General features: G+C 39.9%; 1 protein-coding gene and 1 pseudogene across 1 annotated transcript; both read left to right on the top strand.

The window, feature by feature from the left end:
* The first annotated feature begins 1,286 nt into the window (after positions 1-1,286).
* On the top strand, positions 1,287-25,622 carry LOC148932030 (uncharacterized; annotated as a pseudogene).
* LOC148932031 (putative leucine-rich repeat receptor-like protein kinase At1g35710) lies at positions 1,811-5,812 on the top strand. Its single transcript, XM_089065784.1, has 2 exons — positions 1,811-3,399; positions 5,605-5,812. The coding sequence occupies exons 1-2, from the start codon at positions 2,899-2,901 to the stop codon at positions 5,638-5,640; spliced, it is 537 nt and encodes a 178-aa protein (XP_088921910.1). The 5' UTR covers positions 1,811-2,898; the 3' UTR covers positions 5,641-5,812.
* Positions 25,623-26,599: the final 977 nt, after the last annotated feature.

Consider the following 26,599-nt stretch of genomic DNA (forward strand, 5'->3'; position numbering starts at 1 on the left):
GAATGGAGGGAGTACTAACTTACAGTCATATAAGTCCACATTAAAGTTTTACAGAAATTCATTTGAAACTTACACTGACATAAACAATGACTTACTTGGAATTGATTAGAAGCTTCTTTGATTTTCTATTAATAGGACAAGAAAATATGTGGGCTTATTAGATTTTGCTTCATCATGCATTTTCCATTAATGGGACCAAAAAAATTATGTGGGTTTATTTGATTTAGTCATATAGCTTAATTATGCAATTGACACCTTTGAATAGTCTTTGTCGCTTTTGCCTCCAAAATTCACTCATTGGACTTGAGTAGCTTGTGAAGGAACTTTTAGTTTTGAACAAAGGGCCATCTTCTAGTCTTCTTGTATGAACTTACAATTAAATGCAAACGTAGGACAAGGAAAGACTGAACAGTTGAGAAATAGAGAAACCATAGTTTTCAAATAACGGTCAAAATGAAATGAGAAGCAATGAAACCATAATAAAACCACAATTGCGACATTATCTTGAGATGAACTTTTTCAAACAATTTCTACATTATTTGTGATCAAAACTTAGTCACGCTTCACTTTCTTCATTTGTCTTTCAAATTTGCAAGTTGGATTTATGCTTGATTCAAAGTCCATTCTCTTAGTGTCACTGCTCTTGGTCCCATTGCATATAACTTATATGACCTACTCAAAAGATATTATGCATTGTGAATAGTTTTTTTCTATTTTTCCTCCAAAATTTACTCATTTCACATTATTTGGAAAAATAATTGAACCACCTCTCCAAGAAACTTACTATGTGTTCCATTTATTTAGGCTTCCCAAATAATATGTTTATTATATCTAAAGTTTCTTTTTTTTGTGTATGTAAATAAACTTCAAACACGTTTGAATCTTTATTGTTAGAGTTAATTTATATAATCTAATTATATGGAACTTTGTCTTACCGGTGTCGGGCTTGAATCATTTGTGTCAAGGGCTGAGCCTGTATGAAAGCTGGCCTATTTTTTCGTTTCGGTTTTTACTCTTAATTTATTTTTTCTGTTTTTATAATCTAATTTCTTTATTGTATCTGCTTTTACTTTATTATTTGTGCAATATTTCCTTTGCAAGTGCAAAACCTGACCAGTTTTCTACTTTTCTCATTTTCCAGTAGGGCAACACAAGTTTGGAAATTTCACACTTTGCATTTAACTTGACTTTGAAAAAATGTTATTTGACTTTGCAGCCTGTATCAAAGCTGGCCTATTATTTTAATTTTGAGTAAAAGGGCATCTCCTAGTTTGCACATAAATAGGCAAATAACCATGAAAACAACATACCTTTTTCTTACATATTTTACTCTCTTAACACTGTGTATGTGTCCGTCAAGAGCAGCCACAGATGAAGCAGAGAGTTTGGTGAGATGGAAATCCAGCCTATCATCTTCTGCTTCTCTCGAGTCTTGGTCCCTCAACAATATCAGCAACCACTGCAGATGGATTAGCATTCGCTGCAACAACGGGGGATCTGTCTCTGGGATTGATCTCCCCGGTGCAGACCTTGCAGGGACATTGGATCTGTTCCATTTCACTGCATTGCTGAATCTCACCACTTTCAACCTCAATTGGAATGCTCTCAACGGTTCCATACCAGCTGCTCTGGGCAACCTCACAAGCCTCACTCTCTTGGACCTCTCCTGCAATCTGTTTTCGGGCACCATTCCACCAGAGATTGGCCGCTTGACAGAGCTTCGATACCTGAGCTTCTCCTACAACTCTATAGTTGGAGAAATCCCATATCAGATTGGCAATCTGAGGAAGGTGCGTTTCTTGGATTTGGGCACTAATTACTTTGAAACTCCTGACAGGTCTCGCTTTCCCACATTCCCTTTCCTAACTCACCTTAATCTTGGTTGGAATAAACTCACCTTGGAATTCCCACACCATAACCACATGTCTCAACATTACTTTGAAAAAATGTTATTGAAGCACTCAGTCATATTTGTGGGAATATACTCCCTCCGTCCCATTAGAAATGAAATATTTGTTTTTCGGAAAGGGGTTTTAGGCAGTGTTGTTTTACAAGTTAACGAGGAGATAATAAGGTAAGAGAGATGAAAAAGTAGAGATGATGTTGTTTCCATTTTAGAAATATTTTAATTTTAATGGGGCAATCCAGAAAGGAAAATGTTTCATTTTTAATGTACCTATGTACTATTTATATCTAGACTCAAGAGTCCTATAACAAAAAACAATTCAAGTCTAATACAATCTAGTCGATAAAACTTTTAGTGTCTTTTATTTTCCGCATTTTACTTTTCAACAGATGAGCGGCCCACCGCGGAGTCGGGCTTGAATCATTAGTGTCAAGGGCTGAGCCTGTATCAAAGCTGGCCTATTTTTTCCCTGTCCTTTGCAAGTGCAATATGTGACCAATTTTCCACTTAGTACTAAAAGTTGCCAGGTTTTATCTTCTAAGTACTTCATTAAAATTAGCACTCCGGAAATATTACACTTTGAAAAAATGTTATTGAAGCATTCAGACCTATTTGTAGGAATATACTCCCTCCGCAAGTTCAAGCTGACCAATTTTCCATTTCTTTACCCTGTCAAAGACTAAGCCTGTCCTCATTTATAGTGGTGCAACAAAAGTTTGGAAAATATTAATTTAGATTTAAATGTAAAAGATTTCTTTGTAGCATTGCAATTGCAACATCAAAAGTTTCCAGTTTTTTCATCTTAGCACATCATTACAATTAGCACTCTGCACATTTTGCACTTTGAAGTTCAGTGGACTTTGAAAATGTTATTGGGGAAGCTTTCAGACATATTTATGGAATATATTATTTTAAATTTAAGTAAAATGGCATCTCCTAGTTTGCACATAAATAGGAAAATGAAGCAGAGTAGATAGGCAAAAACATCAGCCATGAAAACAGCATACCGTTTTCTTACATATCTTTCTCTCCTAACACTGTGTCTATGCGTGTGTCCTTCAAGAGCAGCCACAAGTGAAGCAGAGGCTTTGATGAGATGGAAATCCAGCCTATCATCTTCTGCTTCTCTCGAGTCTTGGTCCCTCAACAACATCAGCAACCACTGCAGATGGATTGGCATTCGCTGCAACGACGAGGGATCTGTCTCTGGGATTAGTCTCCCCGGTGCAGAGCTTGTAGGGACATTGGACCTGTTCCATTTCACTGCATTGCTGAATCTCACCCCTTTCAACCTCAGTTGGAATGATCTCAACGGCTCCGTACCAGCTGCTCTTGGCAACCTCACAAGCCTCACTCTCTTGGACCCCTCCAATAATCTGTTTTCTGGCTCCATTCAACCAGAGATCGGCCGCTTGACAGAGCTTCGATACCTGAGCTTCTCCTACAACCAAATGGTTGGAGAAATCCCATATCAGATTGGAAATCTGAGGAAGGTGCGCTTCTTGGATTTGGGCTTCAATCACTTTGAAACTTCTGACTGGTCTCGATTTCCCACTTTCCCTTTCCTAACTCACCTTAATCTTGGTTCGAATGAACTCAACTTGGAATTTCCACACTTCATAACTGTAACGCCCCACTTTTTCAAACCCTAATTTTCGGTTATAAATTTTTTGCATTAAATGCCTTAAATGCTATGATATGAGAATTATTTGATGTGTAATTTTGCATAGTGTCTTTGTGACCTAATTGCGTATGAGAATTGAGATTGAGTTGAATAGTCAACTTGTTGAAATGTTGACGTGGCTAATGAATAGTCAAAGATGGGAAAAATATGACGTGGCCGTTGAAAGGTCAATGCGTTGAGAAAAAGAAGTGAAAGTGAAGAAATGTTTGATTAGGTGTGAATGTTTGATGCGGAGAAATATAATTGTGGGTGAATTATTTTCCTAAGGGATGAGTGAGAATTAAATAGGAGCATTATTTAAATGTGTGGAAATTTTCGGCCATCTTTATTATTGGAGAAGGAATCCTATTTTTCTTGGATTTAATTATTTGTTTGGGATAATTATCCAAATTAAATCCAAAGTCCGATTATTCCTTATTTGTGATGAAATGTTCGAAACCTTGTCATATAATGGGATTTTCGAAAATCCCTTATACTATGGGAGAAGGGATTATTTTTATTATATTATTTGATCTCTTATTTATTCTATTCCATGAATAAATATAAATATGCTAGAATATCCTACCATATCTTGTCATATCTAAGAAGATATTGTCATATCCTAATTTAATTAGGATTTATAATAAATCCCTTTTGAGGAATTGATTTTCACGCCACTTTCCATTTAATTTGGGGAAGAATATTATTATTTTTCTTACTCCGTGATATATTATTCTACTCTGTGAAATATTTGAATTTAATTATAGGCTAATTAAATAGCCTATAATTTTCGAAATCCCATATTTTCTCAACGGTTTCAACGCCATTATTCCTCCCAAATCTTCTCCAAATCTTGATTTATTTAATTATTGGAGTATATCTTAACCTCTATAAATAAGAGGAGAGAAAATCAAAACCCTAGCTACAAAAAATCGCCCCCCACTCTTGAAAACCGTTCCCCACTTCTCCCCACTCTCTCCAAATTTTCTTCTACTTTTCTTCAAGATTTCTTCATCAATTGAGAAGAATTCAAGTTGGAGTTCAAGATTTTATTGAAGAATCAAGACTATAATTTGTTTCTACCGATTGTTCTTTTGGAAAAAGGTACTTTAATTTTTGCTCCTCTTCTTCTACCGATCAATCGGTATTCTTGAGTCCACATGCATTTAGATTGAGTGAAGGGGAAATAATTGATGAATTTTGGGATGCATGTGATAAGTGTGTGTGTGACCGAGAGTGTGTGTGCGTGCACACCTCGGGAGGCATGCACATGTGTGGTGTGCGTGTGCGTGTGTTGTGTGTGTAGAACACTCATGCGTGACACGATTTAATGGTGAATTTGGAGTTGTTATTTGAATAAAAATGATATGCTAATCATACCTTGATTTTGGATGATGATATTAAAGATTTATCGATGGGGAAAAGGGAAATATGAGAGACATGCATGATTTGAGATCAATGATTGAAACTGATTTGTGATACGCCTAATTTAAAGGTGATACTTCGCACTTTCAGCGTGATAAACGAGGAGAAGAGAATACTTTCGAGATAAGCCGACGAGGTGGGCTTTCTTTTAAAATAAGGACATTGTCCTAAACTGATATTGATGAGAATGAGATAAGTGTTATCATGCCTTGATTTGTTTTGTCGTGCCTATCTCTTGTGGCTATGCCACTATTGATTTAATCGAATTCGAATCCTTGTAGAGCCGCAAACTCTACTTGGGTTAGTGTACACCAATGTTAGACTGAGTGCTGGCGTACGGGTCGGCCGGTCTAGTGACCTGGATTGCGGCCGCAGTCATTGTCATGTAGAATGAGGATATGGTAAACGTCGATGAGAAAAATGGTTGCGCGACCGTGATATTGATAAGAATATATTTTGGTGCCTCGGGTCTTTCTAAAGTTAAAACCTCGATGGACACTTGAAAATGGCATGATAATTACTACTGTTGATAAAAAAACTGTTTTCGGCAATGAGTCCACTGAGTATGATTATAAGTACTCAGCCCTGCATGTGTTTTCCCTATGTGCAGGTTGAGCGGTGGCGAGCGGGCGGCGGTGTTGAGTAGGAAATAATAAGATGATCTGTTGGTACTCAAAGTGTCGTTGTGTCTCCATACATAGCCACACTTCTTTCTTGGTCGCTTCCGCTATATTATGAAAACTTGTGGTCTATTGGTTGGGTATAAACTCTTTTATTTCGGGAAATATTTTTGGATATGGAACAGTTGGAATTATTTTGGAAACTTTGATAAGCATTTATTGTGATAGCTTTTTTTTGGATTTCTTGGCTAAGGCGTTATTCTTTTCCTATTTAATGGTTCATTAAATGCTTTGGTTTAATCCCTTTTTAAATGGAACCCTAGCCTATGATCTTTGGTGCATTTAAGTCCGCCTAGTTAACGATCGCCTCATTTATTATACCCTAGATGGGCGGGTCGTTACAATAACCACATGTCTCAACCTTACTTTTCTTGATTTGTCTCTAAACAACGTCACAGGCCAAATTCCTGAATCATTGTTCACCAATTTGGTCAAACTTGAATAAATTAAACTCACAGACAATGGTTTCCAAGGGCCCCTCTCACCAAATATAACCTCTCCAAGTTGAAGGATCTTTGCCTCGGCAACAACTTCTTCTCTGGCAACATTTTTGTTTCACCAAATCTAGAGTTGTACGGTAATTCATTTATAGGAGAAATCCCTCCTTCTATAGGCCTACTCACGAATCTCCGAAGACTAGATCTTGCAATGAACAGATTCAATTCTTCCATTCCCCGAGAGCTCGGCCTGTGTAACAAGCTGACCTTCTTAGATTTATCCCAGAATTCACTCTCGGGGCCATTGCCGCCATCCTTGTCAAATCTGGGCAATTTATCTGATTTGGTACTATCTCATAATAGCCTGACTGGGAAATATTGCCCCGTTTCTTCACGAGTTGGAGAAAACTAATCTCACTACAAATTCAACACAATGAATTCAGTGGGTAACTTCCATCAGAAATAGGCTTGCTCACAAACCTCAAGTATCTATTTCTCTATAATAACTCATTTTCAGGAAGCATCCCACCAAAGATAGGAAACCTACAAAATTTGGTTGTGCCGGACCATCAATAGCATTATATTCCTTCAAATTTGGTTGTGCCGGACCACCAGAGATAGGAAACCAATAACTTTTCAAGTGAAATACTTGGAAAACAATGCTTTATATTCCTTGGCAATAATAGTTTCAAATGCAATATATTAGCCAAATTTATAAGGGCAACTAAACCAACAAAACCATCAAATCTAGAAGGTCTATTGACATTGATCCTTCTAGTTCTATCTCTGGATAACACATAATCCTGCAAGTTAGTATTATCAATAGCATTTTGGATGCCACTAGGGCTATGTATCACATTCTGGGCAGCAACAGGGGAGGGATTTCTAGCAGGACTATCAAGCACATTGTCATTCACATTTTGGGCAGGCACATCATGAACAATATTTGGATTTCCTTCATCAGGAGTCTCATTAGGTGTATAGACTGGATAAGTGTTCCAAAATGACTGCTCCACCTCACTTGGAGCATCACTGAGATGCTCCACTCCAGTGAGTGTATCTGTGGACTCCACCTCATTGAGGGGTTCATTGTCCACATCTACTTGGCTACTTGTCAATCTTAATTTTCTTGCCAGTCTGAGTTTCAATTAAAATTTTCCAGGTTTTTAGTTTTTCAAACACCTCAGACTTATGTCTCTTCAAAAAACACCACACTTTTCTGGAAAAATCATCAATTACAGATAAGAAATAGACACATCCAGAGTGAGGAGACACAGAAGCAGGGCCCCAAACATCCATATGCAAATACTCCAGAATGCATGTACTAACATTTGCAGTGCAGGAGTAGTAGGAAAAGAGACCCTATGTTGTTTACCCAGCACACAAGAATCACAGAAAGACAACTCACTATGAACATCATTATCAGACAGGATAGTATGTTTTTTCATAATACTCAGGCCTTTGGCACTCATGTGACCTAGCCTATTATGCCACAACATGGTCTTATCATATTTAACAACATTGGCATAGGCTTTTTCACATGCAAGAGGCACATCAGTACAGACATACAAACCACATTTTTTCTTAGCTTTGAAAAGGCACATAGATCCTCGTGCAAATTTTCATACAGCCTTACCCCATTTACCCCCATACCCTCATTTTCAAGAGCAGTACAAGACATCAAGTTATAGCACAGATCTGGAACATATCTAACATCCTTTAAGTTGAGCACATAACCATTTTCAAACTTCAAACACACAGTGCCAATACCAAGAATTTCACATTTCTTGTCATCAGCCATAGACACAAAAGTTTTAGTTACAGGTTTCAGCTCAGAAAACACTTCCTTGAAAGGACTCACATGATAAGTACATCCAGAATCACATAGCCAGTCATTTGAGGTAAAGGGACAAGCAGGGGAGGCATTCACAAATTGCAGATCATGCACCATGAACACAGAATCATTAACATTATCATATGTAGCAACATTGACAAGGGTTTCAACCTGGGTATTGTTGTTGGGAAACTTATTCTTCTTAGGCTTGGTGCACTCTTTCTTATAGTGCCCAACCTCACCACAGTTGAAACACTTCCTATAGGTTTTAGGATCCTTGCTTCTAGACCTAGACCAAAACTTTTTCCTAGAATTAGAGCCATTTCCAGAACCTCCATTGGGCTCATAGCCCCCTCTAGATTTAGATCTACCTCTGACATTTAAAACTTTGTTATAAGCATTCTTATCAGCAGCTCTCTCGCTATGTTCAAGTTCTTTAGACTTTAGGGAGCTAATAATAAGGTCTAGAGGAGCAGAATCTCTACCATACTTAATGACAGCCTTTACATCACTACAGGAGTCAATTATGGCATTCATAAGGGCTATACTAGTGTATTCATCTATGGTTTTATCATCTGATCTCTTAATATCCTGTACTAGCTTCTGAAACCTATCCACATTGTCATCAATATCCTTATCAAGGTCAAGCTTAAACTTGAACAATTTTTCAAGCAAATACATCCTAGAAGACATAGAAGTTTCAGTATACAGAGTATCAAGCAATTTCCACATTTCAGCAGCAGATTCCTCATGATCAACTTTCTCAATCACAGAATCAGACAGATTTAACACAATAGTAGCCCTAGCCAGATCATTCATTTCATCAATCTTATCCTGAGTGGTATCCTCAGGTAAAGTACCATCAACAACTTTGAAAACCTTTTGTTGAATCAAAACACATTTCATTTTCTGTATTCCAAATAGCAAAATCATTTTTACCATTATAGGGAACCAAACCAACAGGCTGAGACATTTTAGCAAGAAATTTTGCAAAAACACAATAAGCAAGACAGAAACACAGAGCCTAACACACTTGGAAGCATAGACACATACACAAGCAACACAAGGAACAGACACATAGCTTTCACACAACAGAGAGGACCTCAAATCCTTGACTGTCACGAGCAAGACTGACCAAGGCTATCCCAGCTCGCAATCACTCACTACTGGAGGGCGCAGGGGGTCACTTGGGCAGTGCAAGATGCTTGGTGGTCAAGTAAAATGAGATCAAAAAATCACAGAGAACAAGAACCAGCGGAAGCAACACAGAAAAGAAAGCACAGAGAGTCCTAAGTCTTTGCCAGAGACTGTCTACCAGAAAACAAGAGTCCAAGCCTATATTTGGCACTAAACAAAGAAAATAAAACCAGAAGATGCAGCCAATTTACTAGAGCGAATCCCCTCTCGAAGGAGGATTCCACCTGCCCACCTCCTTTTGCGACTTGGCGTGCCGACCTAATCCCCCCGTGGCTCTGATACCACTGTAGGGATCAGATTAGGTGCGGATTCACTATTTACCAAGACCTCTTTGTTCTTCATTAGGAGAGCTCAGTCAAACTCTAACCACGCGATTGATTTTGTTGAGTTATCAAGATTACAACCCTAAACCCTAAACCCTAAACTATCAACTAATACAAATATAGTCAATAGGCTAAACTATGGTTCTTGAAGTAACAACAAAGTTCTCCTAAGAAGCCTGCACACTGAATAAACGGATTAGCAACAACAAACAAGATCCTTTCGGATCAAAAGATACATGCACAATCCGATTAATACAAGAAACAAGAGAGAAATCGAATACATCAAACGATGGCTCAGAAACCTGCCAATAACCAGATCTATTCTACCAGAAACCAATCCAAGGGAGCACTGTTGAAATCTGACCAGAGATCAACCTCTCACTGCAGATACCCACACCACAGAACTCCACCACACAGGAACTGGACACCTCGAACACAAACTCACACAAAAAGGTCTCACACACTAAACCCTAGATCTTCACCACACACAGCAACCAAAGTAGTTGCCTTCTCCACCACTCACACTTAGCCAATCACTGAAGAAACCGTGAAAGATCACTCAAGAATGACCAGAGACTCATCGGAGAAGAAAGGGAAACAGAGAGAGCGTTCTAGATTCTGAAGAGAGAGAGAGAGAGTTCGATCGAATGAGAGACTCAAGAGTCTCTCTACACACATAACTAACACACTCCACTATCCAACGGCTCAGGCCGTGATCCAGGTGAGAGTCCACGTGGCAGCATCTGGAGCAAGAGGTAAGTAATTTGGGCTCAGCCCAAATCAATAACACATGGGCTAAATAAATAACCAGCCCAATTAGAAAGTCCATTAATATCCAACAAGAACTCACTCACAACAACTTAACTGGAGAGATTCCATCATCCATGTGCTACTTGAGATCCCTTTTTGTTCTCCAATTATCATACAATATTTTGGAAGGGCCAATTCCAAAGTGTGTGGGGAACTTGAGCATATCACTATTGATCTTTCACATGTGTACAAATCATCATTCACAAAGGGCTGCAGACTTCAATCTATCAATCTCAACGACAATAAATTAGAAGGAGGAGTGCCGAAAACCCTATTCAACTGCCGGGGCTTGCAGGGCATGGACATTGGTGATAATGAAATGCGAGACGCGTTCCCTTTCTGGATGGAAGCACTGCCTCAGCTTTGCGTTGTCGTCCTGAGGTCTAACACGTTTTATGGCACAATGTCAGTGGCTTCGAGGAACAAGCATCCATTTCCCAAGTTGCAAGTCTTGGATGTATCCAAAAATGCATTTGTAGGGTCGTTACCTAAAGAAGCATATTTCGAGAATTTTCAAGGAACGATTGATCTGAAGGCCAATCAGACGGATGATGAGACGACACTGTTTCAAAGATTCATGGGGTCGACTTTCACGTTGAATTGTTGGACTTGTCTTCAAACAAACTGGAGGGGGAAATTCCTAGTGAGCTGACACAGTTGACCTTTCTTTCGAAATTGAACCTTTTGATAAATAATCTAGTGGGGCCAGTGCCACAGTCTACGCAGTATTCCACATTTGAAAATGACCCGTATGTGGGGAATATGGGATTGTTTGGATTTCCTTTAACGGAGAATGTGAAAGGAATGAAGATGTACCTTTGATGCAGATAAAAGAAGGTGATGATTTGGGATTTGTAAATGGATTTGGGTGGCAAGCAGTTGCGTTGGGATATGGATGTGGATTTGTTGTTGGAATTGGTATTGGTTATTGTTTGGTTTTAGGACTTACAAGAAGGAATACAAGAGCTAACTGAATCGAAATTACAAAAGAGGATTCGAAACTAATAAACTGAGGAGGAAATTAGCCGAGCCGAGGAGGTCAACGGGGTCAACGGCCATAATGGCCGTCATTAAAGCTAGACCGTAACGGTCGTCGGTTACGAGCTGTAACGTTCGGGCGTTACAAGCCATTACGCGCTCAGAGCTAGAGAGGCTGAGTCTAGAAGCTTCTAGATTCGTTCACGACGTGGACTATCACGTGTCAGCCACGTTGGCTTACCGCGTCATACTGACGAGGTGGCATCCCGCTTGGCTCGCTACGTGGAAACGGTGGTAGTCTAAAAAGAACTAGACCCACTAGACTTGGGCCAAGCCCGCAACTAGGCCCAAGCACCAAGCCCACGACCAGGCCCAAAGACCACCCAAAGACCAATTGCCAAGATCCAAGTCCAAGGACAAGGGCACGGGCACGGGCACGGGCACGAGCACGAGCACGAGCACGGGCGCAGGCGTGGGCTCGGGCTCGAGGCTCGCGGCTCGCAGCGGGGCGGGCGGCGCACGCGTGTGGGCTCTTACAGCCCATCTTAGTCCACTATAATTATTACATGTAATAATCCTTCTTATTAAATACTAGTTTAATAAGGTTGAAACTTTCAGTGTGGGATAATTAACTCTCTTAATTATTCCCTAATCTCCTCTCATAGCTCATTAAGTTTGCAATTTTTGCACAACTTTAAACAATTATTTCTCACTCACCGGGAATCGGATTTGAGAAAATAAATATACCACGGTCATCTACTCCGAACGTAGATCGACGCTATATCATTTAATTTTACAAAATTAAATGTCTCGTTGAAACTATATCTTTGGGCCTGGTCGTGGGCTTAGTGCTTGGGCCTAGTTGCGGGCTTGGCCCAAGTCTAGTGGGTCTAGTTCTTTTTAGACTACCACCGTTTCCACGTCAGCGAGCCAAGCGGGATGCCACCTCGTCAGTATGACGCGGTAAGCCAACGTGGCTGACACGTGATAGTCCACGTCGTGAACGAATCTAGAAGCTTCTAGACTCAGCCTCTCTAGCTCTGAGCGCGTAACGGCTTGTAACGCCCGAACGTTACAGCTCGTAACCGACGACCGTTACGGTCTAGCTTTAATGACGGCCATTATGGCCGTTGACCCCTTGCAGTGGACCGAGCCTATAAATAGGCTAGCCATTCCATGCATTCTATACACATCAAACACTGGAAAGCATTCTGCATCATAAGCTCTCTCTCTCTCTGCATTGTTCTTCTGTCGAAGCTCTGCCCTCTCCTCCATCCAGTTCGCCGGAGCTCTGCTGATAGCGGTGCTGCTTCATCAGAGACGTAGCCGTTTTATCTTTGGGGACAAAACGCCAATCCGAAGAGCACTACCGGGGCGTATCTCGTCTTGCGGAAAGAGGCCTCCTCGACTCGGCTAATTTCCTTTTCAGTTTATTAGTTTCGAATCCTCTTTTGTAATTTCGATTCAGTTAGCTCTTGTATTCCTTCTTGTAAGTCCTAAAACCAAACAATCGCAAGACGAGATATAACTTGCTTTTGAAGGGATCTTGGCTATCACAGTGAATCAACACTGGAGGCACTGACTTACACCAACCAGGAATATCCTCAAGGAAGTTCTTAAGCCATTCGGCTTCTTCCCCAGCTTTATCTAAAGCTATGAATTCTGATTCCATAGTTGAACGGGCTATACATGTCTGTTTCGTGGATTTCCACGAGACAGCACCACCCCCAATAGTAAAGACGTATCCACTTGTTGAAAGTGAGTCCTTATTGTCGGATATCCAATTCGCATCACAGTACCCTTCAAGTACCGGGGGGTATCTCGAAAAGTGTAGCCCATGATTTTGAGTATGTTTTAGATATCTCAAAACCCTTACAAGAGCTCTCCAATGCTCTTTGCTTGGATTACTCGTGTAGCGACTCAACTTGTTCACGGCACAAGCAATGTCCGGCCGAGTGCAATTAGTTAAGTACATAATGCACCCAATGACCCGTGCATATTCTTCTTGTGCAACAGGTTCGCCCTTGTTTTTGCTCAAGTGAACATTGAGTTCAATTGGAGTCTTAACCGGCACGCCATCATAGGCATTGAATTTCTTCAATATCTTCTCAACATAATGAGATTGGGTTAAGATGATTCCATCGGATGTTATTAGAATTTTCATTCCAAGAATTACATCGGCTAGACCCATGTCTTTCATGTCAAAGTTTCTCTTTAGCATGGCTTTTGTCTCGTTAATCACTTGAGTGGTGGCGTATCTCGTCTTGCGGAAAGAGGCCTCCTCGACTCGGCTAATTTCCTTTTCAGTTTATTAGTTTCGAATCCTCTTTTGTAATTTCGATTCAGTTAGCTCTTGTATTCCTTCTTGTAAGTCCTAAAACCAAACAATCGCAAGACGAGATATAACTTGCTTTTGAAGGGATCTGGACCTAAAACTGAAACTAATACTTTCGAAACCTTAACACCTTTGCTGGAGATGTCGACTGAATCCAACACCGCCGCTGCCACCAATCCGGCCACCACCACCGCCATCATCTCCTCCACCATGGCGAACACCGGACCAATCCCCACAATGGTCCCTACCCCTGGGTTCACCTCTTCGTCTACATTGTCATGGGGGTTTACGAACCCCTTTGGGCCCACTGTAGGATCATCCTCCAGTGGGTCGGTTGGTTCCACTTTTAGTGGTTCCTTCGGATCCTTCAATGGATCGAGTGTTGGGGCCTTCGGGTCCAACACGGGTACCGGTTCCTTCGGATCTGGTACGACCATGGCGGACTCTACGCCCAACATGAATGGTGGGGGTCCTATGCCCAACCATGTTGTTGGCTCCTTCGGGGGCAACATGAATGGTTCATTCCAAGGACCAAGTGCGGCACCGTTGGCACCTAGAATGATGCCACCAGCCGAGAAGCCACCTAAATTTGTAGGAGCTGACTTCAAGAGGTGGTACCAAAAGATGTTGTTCTACTTGACAACATTGGGCATCGCCAACTTCCTCACGGAGAACGAGCCGCCCGCGCCAAGTGATCAAGAGACAAGTGTTGAGGTCATGGCGGACTATGAAGCATGGCGCAAAGGAGATTTTTTTTAAAAAATTTTTATTCTAAGTGCATTAGATGATAGTTTGTACAATGTATACTCCCTTGTAACCACATCAAAAGAGATGTGGGAAAGCCTAGAGAAAAAATATAGTATCGACAATGCCGCCGGTACGGAACATGTTGTAGTATCCAAATTCATGGACTACAAAATGGTCGACTCTAGACCGGTCATGGAACAAGTTCAAGAGTTCCAAATGATCATCCACGGACTCGCGGCTGAAGGCATGAATTTGCCCGACAACTTTGTGCGGTGCATACTCATTGAGAAGCTTCCTCCTAGTTGGAAGGACTTCAAGCACTACCTCAAGCACAAGCGGATGTGTGGTACTCCCCATGATTAACATGTCATCAACGTAGAGACACACTATAACGTACCCATTATTAGTGCTCTTAATATAGACACATTTGTCACACTCGTTGATTTTAAACCCATTTGATAACATCACATTATCAAACTCTTGACGGCGCTTGTTTTAATCCATAGAGGGACTTAACCAGTTTGCATACCTTCTTTTCTTGTCTGGGCACTACAAACCCTTCGGGTTGTTCCATATAGATTTCATCCTCTAGTTCACCATTTAGAAACACAGTCTTAACATTCATTTGATGAATCTCAAGGTTGTGCAATGCAGCAATCGCGAGAAGCACTCGGATAGATGTAATCCTCGTTACAGGTGAATAGGTATCGAAGAAGTCATGTCCTTCCTTTTGTTTAAAACCCTTTACTACCAATCGGGCTTTATACTTATCCACTGTTCCATCGGCCTTAAATTTTCTTTTAAGCACCCATTTGCACCCTAAAGGTTTGGCACCTTCGGGCAAATCAACCAACACCCAAGTGTGGTTTAGCAAAATTGAGTCAATTTCGCTTTGAACAGCTTCTCTCCAATGTAACCCGTCTGGGCCATCGAATGCTACTTTTATTGACGTTGGCTCTTCATCCAACATAAAAGCAATGTAGTCAGGACCAAATGTTTTTGGTGTTCTGGCCCTACTACCACGTCTTAGTACTGCATCACTTGGATCATGCCTCACTCGCTTGCGCGATTTAGGCTCTTCATCCGCGGATTTAGAACTAGTGGCTTCATCCACTGTTTTAGAACTAGTGGCCTCATCTTCAATTCTTGTCTCGGAATTGATTGAGACTTCTTCTTTGTCCTTGCTAGGAAATGTATTTTCGAGAAATACGGCATTCCTTGACTCGATTGTTGTTCCTACTGTAATAGTCGATATTTCAGACTTGTGAACAACAAATCTATATGCACTACTATTAAGTGCATATCCAATGAAGATACAATCGACTGTTTTAGGGCCAATTGTAACTTCTTTGGGCGGGGGAACCATCACCTTGGCCAAACACCCCCACACTTTGAGGTATTTGTAGGATGGTTTCCTACCTTTCCACAATTCATAATGAGTGATGTCTTTTCCTTTGAGTGGAATTTTGTTTAGGATATAGTTGGCTGTCAAAATAGCCTCCCCCCACATGTTCTGGGGTAATCCTGAACTTAGTAGTAACGCATTCATCATCTCTTTTAGAGTTCGATTTTTGCGTTCCGCTACACCATTAGATTGTGGTGAGTATGGAGCAGTTGTTTGATGAATTATACCACTTGCGTTGCATAACTCCTCAAACGGGGCTACATACTCGCCTCCTCTATCACTTCGAATCGCTTTGATTTTACAACCAAGTTGATTCTCAACTTCGTTCTTATAATTTTTGAACGCTTCGATTGCTTCATCTTTACTTCTTAAAAGATAAATATAGCAATATCTTGTGCAATCATCTATAAAAGTGATAAAGTACTTTTTACCACCTCTAGTTTGCACCATCTTTAAATCACATACATCCGTGTAAATTAATTCAAGGGGTTTTGTTTTTCGTTCAACTGAGTGAAACGGTAACTTAGTCATTTTTGCCTCAAGACATATTTCACATTTGTCTTGGGTATCTACTTCAATTGCCTTTAGTAAATCTATATTTACTAATCTTTTTACGGCTTTTGAATTTACATGTCCCAATCTACAATGCCACAAATTTGAAGACTCGGTCAAATAAGAGGAAGTAGATGCTTTATTATTATTGTTAGCCAAAGGCTTTGGAACAAGGCGCGTAGCCACACTAAGCTTGAAAAGTCCGTCGGTTACATAACCTTTTCAGAGGGACTTCCCAAACTTGTACAAAACAAACCTATCAGACTCGAATACAAGTTTAAACCCCTTATTAACTAGTATTGATCTTGACACTAGGTTCTTGCGGATGTCCGGGACATGTAGCACATCCTTCAAAGTGATCGTGACTCCAGATGTCATCATGAGTATCACATTGCCAATGCCGAGGACCTCGGACGATGCTTGATTCCCCATGTTGATCTTCCTCCCTTCAACAGCGGTGTAGGAGGCAAACTTGCTCCTATCGAAGCAAACATGAGCAGTAGCGCTGATGTCGATGTACCAGCCGCCCTTGTTGTCAACAATGTTGACTTCTTCAGTGACCACGGCAACGAGGTCATCTTCATTCCAGTCCTTGAACTCTTTCTCAACAACGTGGGCTGCCGGCTTCTTCTTCTAGCTGCCGCAGTCTTTGGCAAAGTGGCCAATTTTGCCACACTTGTAGCACTCGCCTTCAAATTTCTTTGCAAGCTGCTTGCCCTTCCCTTTGTCTTTCTGATTTGGGCGGGGGCGTTTATTGGAGGGTCCGCCCCGCTCCAACAAGTTGGCTTTGGCGTCAAGTGGGCTAAAGCCCTTAGCCTTTTGATCGATCTTGCGCACATCCGCTTCAATGCGCAGCTTCACGATCAAGTCTTCAAGACTCATCTTCTTGTGCTTGAGGTAGTGCTTGAGGTAGTGCTTGAAGTCCTTCCAACTAGGAGGAAGCTTCTCAATGAGTATGCACCGCACAAAGTTGTCGGGCAAATTCATGCCTTCAGCCGCGAGTCCGTGGATGATCATTTGGAACTCTTGAACTTGTTCCATGACCGGTCTAGAGTCGACCATTTTGTAGTCCATGAATTTGGATACTACAACATGTTCCGTACCGGCGGCATTGTCGATACTATATTTTTTCTCTAGGCTTTCCCACATCTCTTTTGATGTGGTTACAAGGGAGTATACATTGTACAAACTATCATCTAATGCACTTAGAATAAAATTTTTTTTAAAAAAATCTCCTTTGCGCCATGCTTCATAGTCCGCCATGACCTCAACACTTGTCTCTTGATCACTTGGCGCGGGCGGCTCGTTCTCCGTGAGGAAGTTGGCGATGCCCAATGTTGTCAAGTAGAACAACATCTTTTGGTACCACCTCTTGAAGTCAGCTCCTACAAATTTAGGTGGCTTCTCGGCTGGTGGCATCATTCTAGGTGCCAACGGTGCCGCACTTGGTCCTTGAAATGAACCATTCATGTTGCCCCCGAAGGAGCCAACAACATGGTTGGGCATAGGACCCCCACCATTCATGTTGGGCGTAGAGTCCGCCATGGTCGTACCAGATCCGAAGGAACCGGTACCCGTGTTGGACCCGAAGGCCCCAACACTCGATCCATTGAAGGATCCGAAGGAACCACTAAAAGTGGAACCAACCGACCCACTGGAGGATGATCCTATAGTGGGCCCAAAGGGGTTCGTAAACCCCCATGACAATGTAGACGAAGAGGTGAACCCAGGGGTAGGGACCATTGTGGGGATTGGTCCGGTGTTCGCCATGGTGGAGGAGATGATGGCGGTGGTGGTGGCCGGATTGGTGGCAGCGGCGGTGTTGGATTCAGTCGACATCTCCAGCAAAGGTGTTAAGGTTTCGAAAGTATTAGTTTCAGTTTTAGGTCCAGATCCCTTCAAAGCAAGTTATATCTCGTCTTGCGATTGTTTGGTTTTAGGACTTACAAGAAGGAATACAAGAGCTAACTGAATCGAAATTACAAAAGAGGATTCGAAACTAATAAACTGAAAAGGAAATTAGCCGAGTCGAGGAGGCCTCTTTCCGCAAGACGAGATACGCCACCACTCAAGTGATTAACGAGACAAAAGCCATGTTAAAGAGAAACTTTGACATGAAAGACATGGGTCTAGCCGATGTAATTCTTGGAATGAAAATTCTAATAACATCCGATGGAATCATCTTAACCCAATCTCATTATGTTGAGAAGATATTGAAGAAATTCAATGCCTATGATGGCGTGCCGGTTAAGACTCCAATTGAACTCAATGTTCACTTGAGCAAAAACAAGGGCGAACCTGTTGCACAAGAAGAATATGCACGGGTCATTGGGTGCATTATGTACTTAACTAATTGCACTCGGCCGGACATTGCTTGTGCCGTGAACAAGTTGAGTCGCTACACGAGTAATCCAAGCAAAGAGCATTGGAGAGCTCTTGTAAGGGTTTTGAGATATCTAAAACATACTCAAAATCATGGGCTACACTTTTCGAGATACCCCCCGGTACTTGAAGGGTACTGTGATGCGAATTGGATATCCGACAATAAGGACTCACTTTCAACAAGTGGATACGTCTTTACTATTGGGGGTGGTGCTGTCTCGTGGAAATCCACGAAACAGACATGTATAGCCCGTTCAACTATGGAATCAGAATTCATAGCTTTAGATAAAGCTGGGGAAGAAGCCGAATGGCTTAAGAACTTCCTTGAGGATATTCCTGGTTGGTGTAAGTCAGTGCCTCCAGTGTTGATTCACTGTGATAGCCAAGATCCCTTCAAAAGCAAGTTATATCTCGTCTTGCGATTGTTTGGTTTTAGGACTTACAAGAAGGAATACAAGAGCTAACTGAATCGAAATTACAAAAGAGGATTCGAAACTAATAAACTGAAAAGGAAATTAGCCGAGTCGAGGAGGCCTCTTTCTGCAAGACGAGATACGCCCCGGTAGTGCTCTTCGGATTGGCGTTTCGTCCCCAAAGATAAAATGGCTACGTCTCTGATGAAGCAGCACCGCTATTAGCAGAGCTCCGGCGAACTGGATGGAGGAGAGGGCAGAGCTTCGACAGAAGAACAATGCAGAGAGAGAGAGAGCTTATGATGCAGAATGCTTTCCAGTGTTTGATGTGTATAGAATGCATGGAATGGCTAGCCTATTTATAGGCTCGGTCCACTGCAAGGGGTCAACGGCCATAATGGCCGTCATTAAAGCTAGACCGTAACGGTCGTCGGTTACGAGCTGTAACGTTCGGGCGTTACAAGCCGTTACGCGCTCAGAGCTAGAGAGGCTGAGTCTAGAAGCTTCTAGATTCGTTCACGACGTGGACTATCACGTGTCAGCCACGTTGGCTTACCGCGTCATACTGACGAGGTGGCATCCCGCTTGGCTCGCTGCCGTGGAAACGGTGGTAGTCTAAAAAGAACTAGACCCACTAGACTTGGGCCAAGCCCGCAACTAGGCCCAAGCACCAAGCCCAAGGGCACGGGCACGGGCACGGGCTCGGGCTCGAGGCTCGCGGCACGCGGCTCGCGGCGGGGCGGGCGGCGCGCGCGTGTGCGCGCGTGTGGGCTCTTACAGCCCATCTTAGTCCACTATAATTATTACATGTAATAATCCTTCTTATTAAATACTAGTTTAATAAGGTTGAAACTTTCAATGTGGGATAATTAACTCTCTTAATTATTCCCTAATCTCCTCTCAGCTCATTAAGTTTGCAATTTTTGCACAACTTTAAACAATTATTTCTCACTCACCGGGAATCGGATTTGAGAAAATAAATATACCACGGTCATCTACTCCGAACGTAGATCGACGCTATATCATTTAATTTTACAAAATTAAATGTCTCGTTGAAATTATAATTGGTCAAAGTCCATTGACCGGGCATAGATTCCAACAGTTATTTCATTATTAGATTTGGAAGGCCAAGATGGTTGGTGCAACTGTTTTATGGTTGAAGTGCAGTGCTGCAATATGTATGATGGAGAATGTTTTTAATTTGGAGAAATGATTGATAATGTTATTAAAAATTAATGCTCGAGTTGTCACAATTTGTTCATTATTTCAATGACTTCAAAAGAATTTAATAAAATGACAAATCGATATATTTAACCGAAATGTCTCGAGACCTTGTTGGTTCAATAATATTTGCAGCATCTAAGATCATGGTAATTTTTGCACTACTTTCAAATATCTACTTATTCTCTCGTCCTAAAATAAAAGTCATATTTTGCCATTTAGGTCCATCCCACAATAAGAGTCACATTTTATTTTTACCATAAATGGTTAATAGCCCTACATTTCACTAACTTATTCAACTATATTTTATTATAAAATTAAAATATATAAGCGGGATCCATAATCCAATAACTTATTCATTCTATCTTTTCTTTATATTTTTTAACCGTGTCCATACCAAATGTGATTCTTATTGTGAAACGGAGTGAGTACTATTTTTGTCATTACTTACTTGGAGGACTAAACAACAATTAGAGATCTTTTCTATCAATTTTCACATTTTATGTGGAGAGAATCGAATTTTGTAAAAGTTTGGGGAGTGCCAAGCATTTTCTGCCTTAAATAGGATCCTTTTTATATTTTCCATATTACAGAGGTTTGACTAAAAATTACAAAAGGAGGGACCAGACTGTGATAACTGATTCTTGGTTGGATTTAACACCAAATACCCATTTTACCCTCTATACTTGGAACCTTAGAGCATCCCATCCGTGCTCTTGAATAAGAGCACGGAGGGGGGTCCGGACCCATTTTTACTCCATGTCTTTAGGCAAGAGCACAACACCCACATTCATGTTCTTTCGCAAGGACAAGCTCAAGAGTCCCACCATTCTATTATTCAATTTAAATATTTCAATTACTAAAAACATTTTTACAATATAAAAATACATTAAAATATAAAAAATACATAATCAAATCTTAAAAAATAAAAATTACATAATTTAAATCCTAAAAAATAAAAATACATAATTAAAATCCTAGAAAATAAAAAAATGCATAATTAAAATCCTACAAATTAAAAATTACATAATTAAAGACTAAAAAAATTACATAATTAAAAGTGTGTAGAAAACGGATATAATTTATTGGGAAGTGGAAAAATATTTTTTTTATTTAAAAATGATTATTTTAATTAATTTTGAATTTTTATAAAAAATAAAAAAACAAAATTGCTAACGAGTCGTTAGCCAATCGCAGCCCGCCACGTAAGCCTGCTCAGCGGCACGGACGTGCTCTTATTTATGAGCACCGCCCTGCCGCTGGCACGGACGGACAACGTGCACCGGCGTCCTTGCCAGCGGCAAGGACGACTGCTGCGGATGCTCTAAGAGCTAGCTGTCAAGCCTCGTGCCGCCGCCTCCTCCAGCAAAGAAGACCTCGCATCCGTACCTCGCATTCAAGTATGATATGTTTGAATCTATATCCTATTGCAGTAAGAAATTGATAGAATAACTGACTCTGTCTAATTAAATTATGTGCCTCGATATCTTCAGAACAATTTCATAGGATTAGGCATTTTCTGATCAATTGCAATTGATATGGTTCGGAGTTAGATCTAGACTTCATCTAATTTGAGTTTGAGAAGAGTATTTAAAGGACAATTGATACATATTATTAATCTATAATGTTGCCGTAAGTGTACGGTATAGCAATGACACACAATAGTATCGTATCCACTGAAACTACTTATCTAATCCTAATTACTTCAATTTTTTCAATTACATTGAGTTTGTTCTTGGAGTTCGAAGGTGTTAGTGGCGAGTAATGTGTTTGATTGGTTCTTTTCCTTGTTATATGGCTTTTGATGACTTGATTAGGCTAACTATTATGGTAATTACATAATTCCTTCAAAATGTTTTAACTTTAGGCGATGTTGTCACCTTGGCGGCCCCCGCACTCCGGCCTGACATCACGTGAGGAGGTTCAATCAGGGTACGCAATAGCCCGTTACGGGGTGGCCTTAACCCACTTGCTGCCAGAAGCCCATCTCCTAAGGCCTCACACTTGTGCTTGAGAAATGGTTAACTTTTAATTTATTTCATATTAGTACAAAATGGTTGTAGTTTACCTTAAGTTATTCAAGAAGTTTCATTCACGTTTCAATTTAATACATTCTGTAATATGTGCAGTGCAAAACATGATATATTTTGTACCTAAAATAACAATACTCCCTTCGTCTCGTTACAAATGATTGATTTATTTTGGGCACGAGTTTAACTAAAATAAACAATTTCAGAGCAATGATTGAGCTAGTAAAAATAGAACATGATGAGTTCCAAAGTAACATGGAGATGAGGCTCAGCTTGAAAGGTTAGGATCAGTTTTTTCAATTGATACTCTCTCTACTTATATTACTTTCTTCTCATAGCCTTATTAATCATGAAATTAATACCAATAATCTGCACTTCTTAACATTAAATCCCTCATCACTTGTGTTTTGTATGGGATTATTTTTTTTTTTTTTTTTTTTTTTTATGTATGTAATGAGTTATAAATGCGCATGAAATATTATTGCAATACCCGCTCTTTTAATTATCTAATTTTTACGTTTTCATTAAACTAAGGAACTCATGTTGTTTCTAGTTACCTTTACTTCAAGAAAACGTTGCTTTGTTATCGTCGACTTGCTTAAGTAATACTCCCTCTGTTCCCTAATAGTTGAGGCGAAACTTTTCAGCATGGAGTTTAAGAAATGAATGTTGAGTGTGTTAAATAAATAGATAAAAAAGTAAGAAAAAGAAAAAGGTAGAAAGAGTAAAGTAAAAAGTAAAAAAGGTAGAGAAAAAAAAATAAGAGAGAGTAAAGTAAAAAAGAGAAAAAAATTACCGTATATAGAAATGACTCAACTATGAGGGAACTTCCCGAAATTGAAAAATGACTCAACTATGAGGGAACGAAGGGAATTGTATCATAAAAATGCGAATTACAAATGAAATGGGAACAAAGAACAAATTAAAACGAATTTGTATTTATTCCTTTTAGTAAACGAAGCACACGACATAAAGGAAAAACTAAGTGTATACATGATTAAAAATATATGTTTGTCAAAAAGAAAATGCTTTTGGGCCTATTCTGTGCAGAGCCCAAACCACAGCCTGACTTCAAGCTTTAATTTCCTTTTTTTCAAAAACAAGAATCCGCTTAACTAAAACTTAAGAAAAGAAAGAAAAGTAAAGAACTTCACTATAAGAAAAGGGGAGAGGACTGGACTTCTCGTAGAGGCAATATGTCGAGAATTGGAGGTGAGCAGGAAGTAGAGGCAATTAATATGTCAAGAAAAGGCGACGCAGCGGCTGATTCTCAGGCAGAGGCGGAAGTGAGCAGGAAGGAGAGGGAGAGAAACTGATGGTCTTGAATTAAAATAAATTTCATACTAATCATTTTGAATTAAGCTTAAAATCATGTTGCGATTTGACATAAATTTTCTATATCACTAAATAACAAAACTAACTTTTAATTAAAATCAATTAAATTTAAAATTTTAAGGATAATACGTACATGTACAGTACAATTAATGTACATTTATCCATAAAAAAATAAATGAAATGTGATTCACAGTAAAGTCTTGTACACAATTATGTTTCCGACTCAATCATTTCTCTTCATAAAGATGGTTTCCTATTATATCGTCATGGTTTCCCATTATATCGTCAAACTTTGCCGTGTTTCACAATTATGTTTTCCACATTGAAGTTGTTTTTTAGTGTTGGAATATATTATTTTAATTTGTAAATAGGCAAATAAGCAGAGTAGATACACAAAATCATCAGCCATGAAAACAGCATACCTTTTTTTTATATATCTTTCTCTCCTAACACTGTCTATGTGTGTGTCCTTCAAGAGCAGACACAATTGAAGCAGAGGCTTTGATGAGATGGAAAACCAGCCTATCATCTTCTGCTTCTCTCGAGTCTTGGTCCATCAACAACATCAGCAACCACTGCAGATGAATTGCCATTTGCTGCAATGCCGAGGGATCTATCTCTGGGATTGATCTCCCCGGTGCAAACCTTGCAGGGACATTAGACCTTTTCCATTTCACTGCATTGCTGAATATCACCACTTTCAACCTCAACGGGAATGCTCTCAACGGCTCCATACCAGCTACTCTTTGCAACCTCACAAGCCTCACTCTCTTGGGCCTCTCAGAAAATCAGTTTGACGGCGCCATTCCACCAGAGATCGGCCACTTGACAGAGCTCCGATACCTGAGCTTCTCCGACAACTATATGGTTCGAGAAATCCCATATCAGATTGGCAATATGAGGAAGGTGCGTTTCTTGGATTTGGGCTTCAATTACTTTGAAACTTCCGACTAGTCTCGATTTCCCACTTTCCCTTTCCTAACTCACCTTAATCTTGGTGTGAATGAACTCAACTCGGAATTCCCACACTTCATAACCACCTGTCTAACCTTACTTTTCTTGATTTGTCTCGAAACACCTTCAAAGGCCAAATTCCTGAATCATTGTTTACCAATTTGGTCAAACTTGAATATCTTAACCTCTCCAGCAATAGTTTCCAGAGTCCCCTGTCACCAAATATCACTAACCTCACCAAGCTAAAGGATCTTCGGCAACAACTTCTCTGACAACATTTTTGATACAGTAAGCCTTATTCCAAGCCTGCAAAATCTTGAGCTGTACAATAATTCGTTTATAGGAAAAATCCCTCCTTCTATAGGCCTACTCAGGGATCTCCAAAGTCTAGACCTTGGAATAAACAGCTTCAATTCCTCCATTCCCCGAGAGCTGAGCCTGTGTAACAAGCTGACCTTCTTAGATTTTTCCCAGAATTCATTTTCGGGGCCATTGCCCCCTTCCTTATCAAATCTGGGCAATTTATCTGTGTTGGACCTATCTTACAATAGCCTGACTGGTGAAATATTGACATGTTTCATCACGGGTTGGAGAAAACTAATCTGGCTAGATATTCAAGACAATGAATTCGGTGGGGAACTTCCATCAGAAATAGGCGTGCTCACAAACCTCGAGTATCTGTTTCTCTCTAATAACTCGTTTTCAGGCACCATCCCACCAGAGATAGGAAACCTACAAAATTTGTTGTGGCTGTACCTTTCAACGAATAACTTTACAGGTGAAATACCTCAAATCATACACCGATTGAGTTGGAACATGGAAAACAATGCTTTATATTCGTTTCACATGCAATATATTAGTTGTAATTTGATCCTCGGGATATTATCATATGACTTATGGCTATATATGTCCCAACATCTCTCGCGTGCAAGATGTCATACTAGTATGAAGTGACATTATATAAATATCTCAATATAACCTAAAATATTATGTCATTGCAAGAATATTGTGTTATTGTGATTCCCTACATGCCTGCTAGAACACGTATTTTGTTCCTCGGGATATTACCATATGAGTTATGGCTATGTCCCAAACTTGTACCATCCACAATTGAGATTCTATACTTATGAGTTATGGCAATAGTATATATTTCCCAACAAATTAAATTGTGCGCTTTTTATCTACGATATGCATGTACAATTTTAGATGTAAAGAAATTTGATTTATATCCTTCTTATATTTCAAATAAATGGTTTGAATGTACAATTCCATCTACTACCGAAAATCTTTCAAATCTGGATTCCTTAGATCTCTCTTCCAACAAAGTAAATGGTGAGCTCCCATTTTCCTCTGCAACTTGACATTCATTAAAGAATCTTGTTGGCATTTTATAACCCTCAAAATACATAGCATATTATGTTATTTTTATAATAGTTTTTGTTATCATGATTTCCTATATGCAAGCTAGGCAGAATGGACCTGAATTTCATTACTCTGGATATTAACATGAATAATCTAGATATGTTTGAACACGGACATTGAAAAGTTCATACATTAGGGTGAATAGTTATATTTTCACCAACGCTTTTATATTTGAAAATTATGCTAACTTTATTTAAACATTCTGATTTATGGGAGTTATTTCATGAAAGATTGGTCATCTTGACAACTGACATTTTGATTTTATGTGGTCCCTCCACTGTAATATGTTAATATCTAATGCGGTTAACCGCCAATATTGTTACAATGACTAAAAAATGTCATGTATGTGTATTTTTCAATGGGAAAATATCAATACAAAAGTTGATCTCAATCTAGACCAAATCCTGACCATGAGATTTGACAATCTAATGGTCAATAATTAAACAAAAACATGGAGGGTCATTGTAAAGCAATATTAGGTCATATTACAAAATTCGGATTTGAGGTAATGTTTAGAACATTTTATGTCATCCTTACTATAATGACTTAA

The sequence above is a fragment of the Salvia hispanica genome, chromosome 2 (genome assembly GCF_029641045.1).
Source record: "Salvia hispanica isolate PSC_SH4W2 chromosome 2, Shi_PSC_v1, whole genome shotgun sequence".
Classification (NCBI taxonomy): domain Eukaryota; kingdom Viridiplantae; phylum Streptophyta; class Magnoliopsida; order Lamiales; family Lamiaceae; genus Salvia; species Salvia hispanica.

Coding starts and splice junctions, on each gene's coding strand:
- LOC148932031 (XM_089065784.1), top strand. CDS start 2,899: ATGAAAACAGCATACCGTTTTCTTACATATCTTTCTCTCCTAACACTG. Junction 3,400..5,604: donor AGATTGGAAATCTGAGGAAG/GTGCGCTTCTTG, acceptor CCCTATGTGCAG/GTTGAGCGGTGGCGAGCGGG.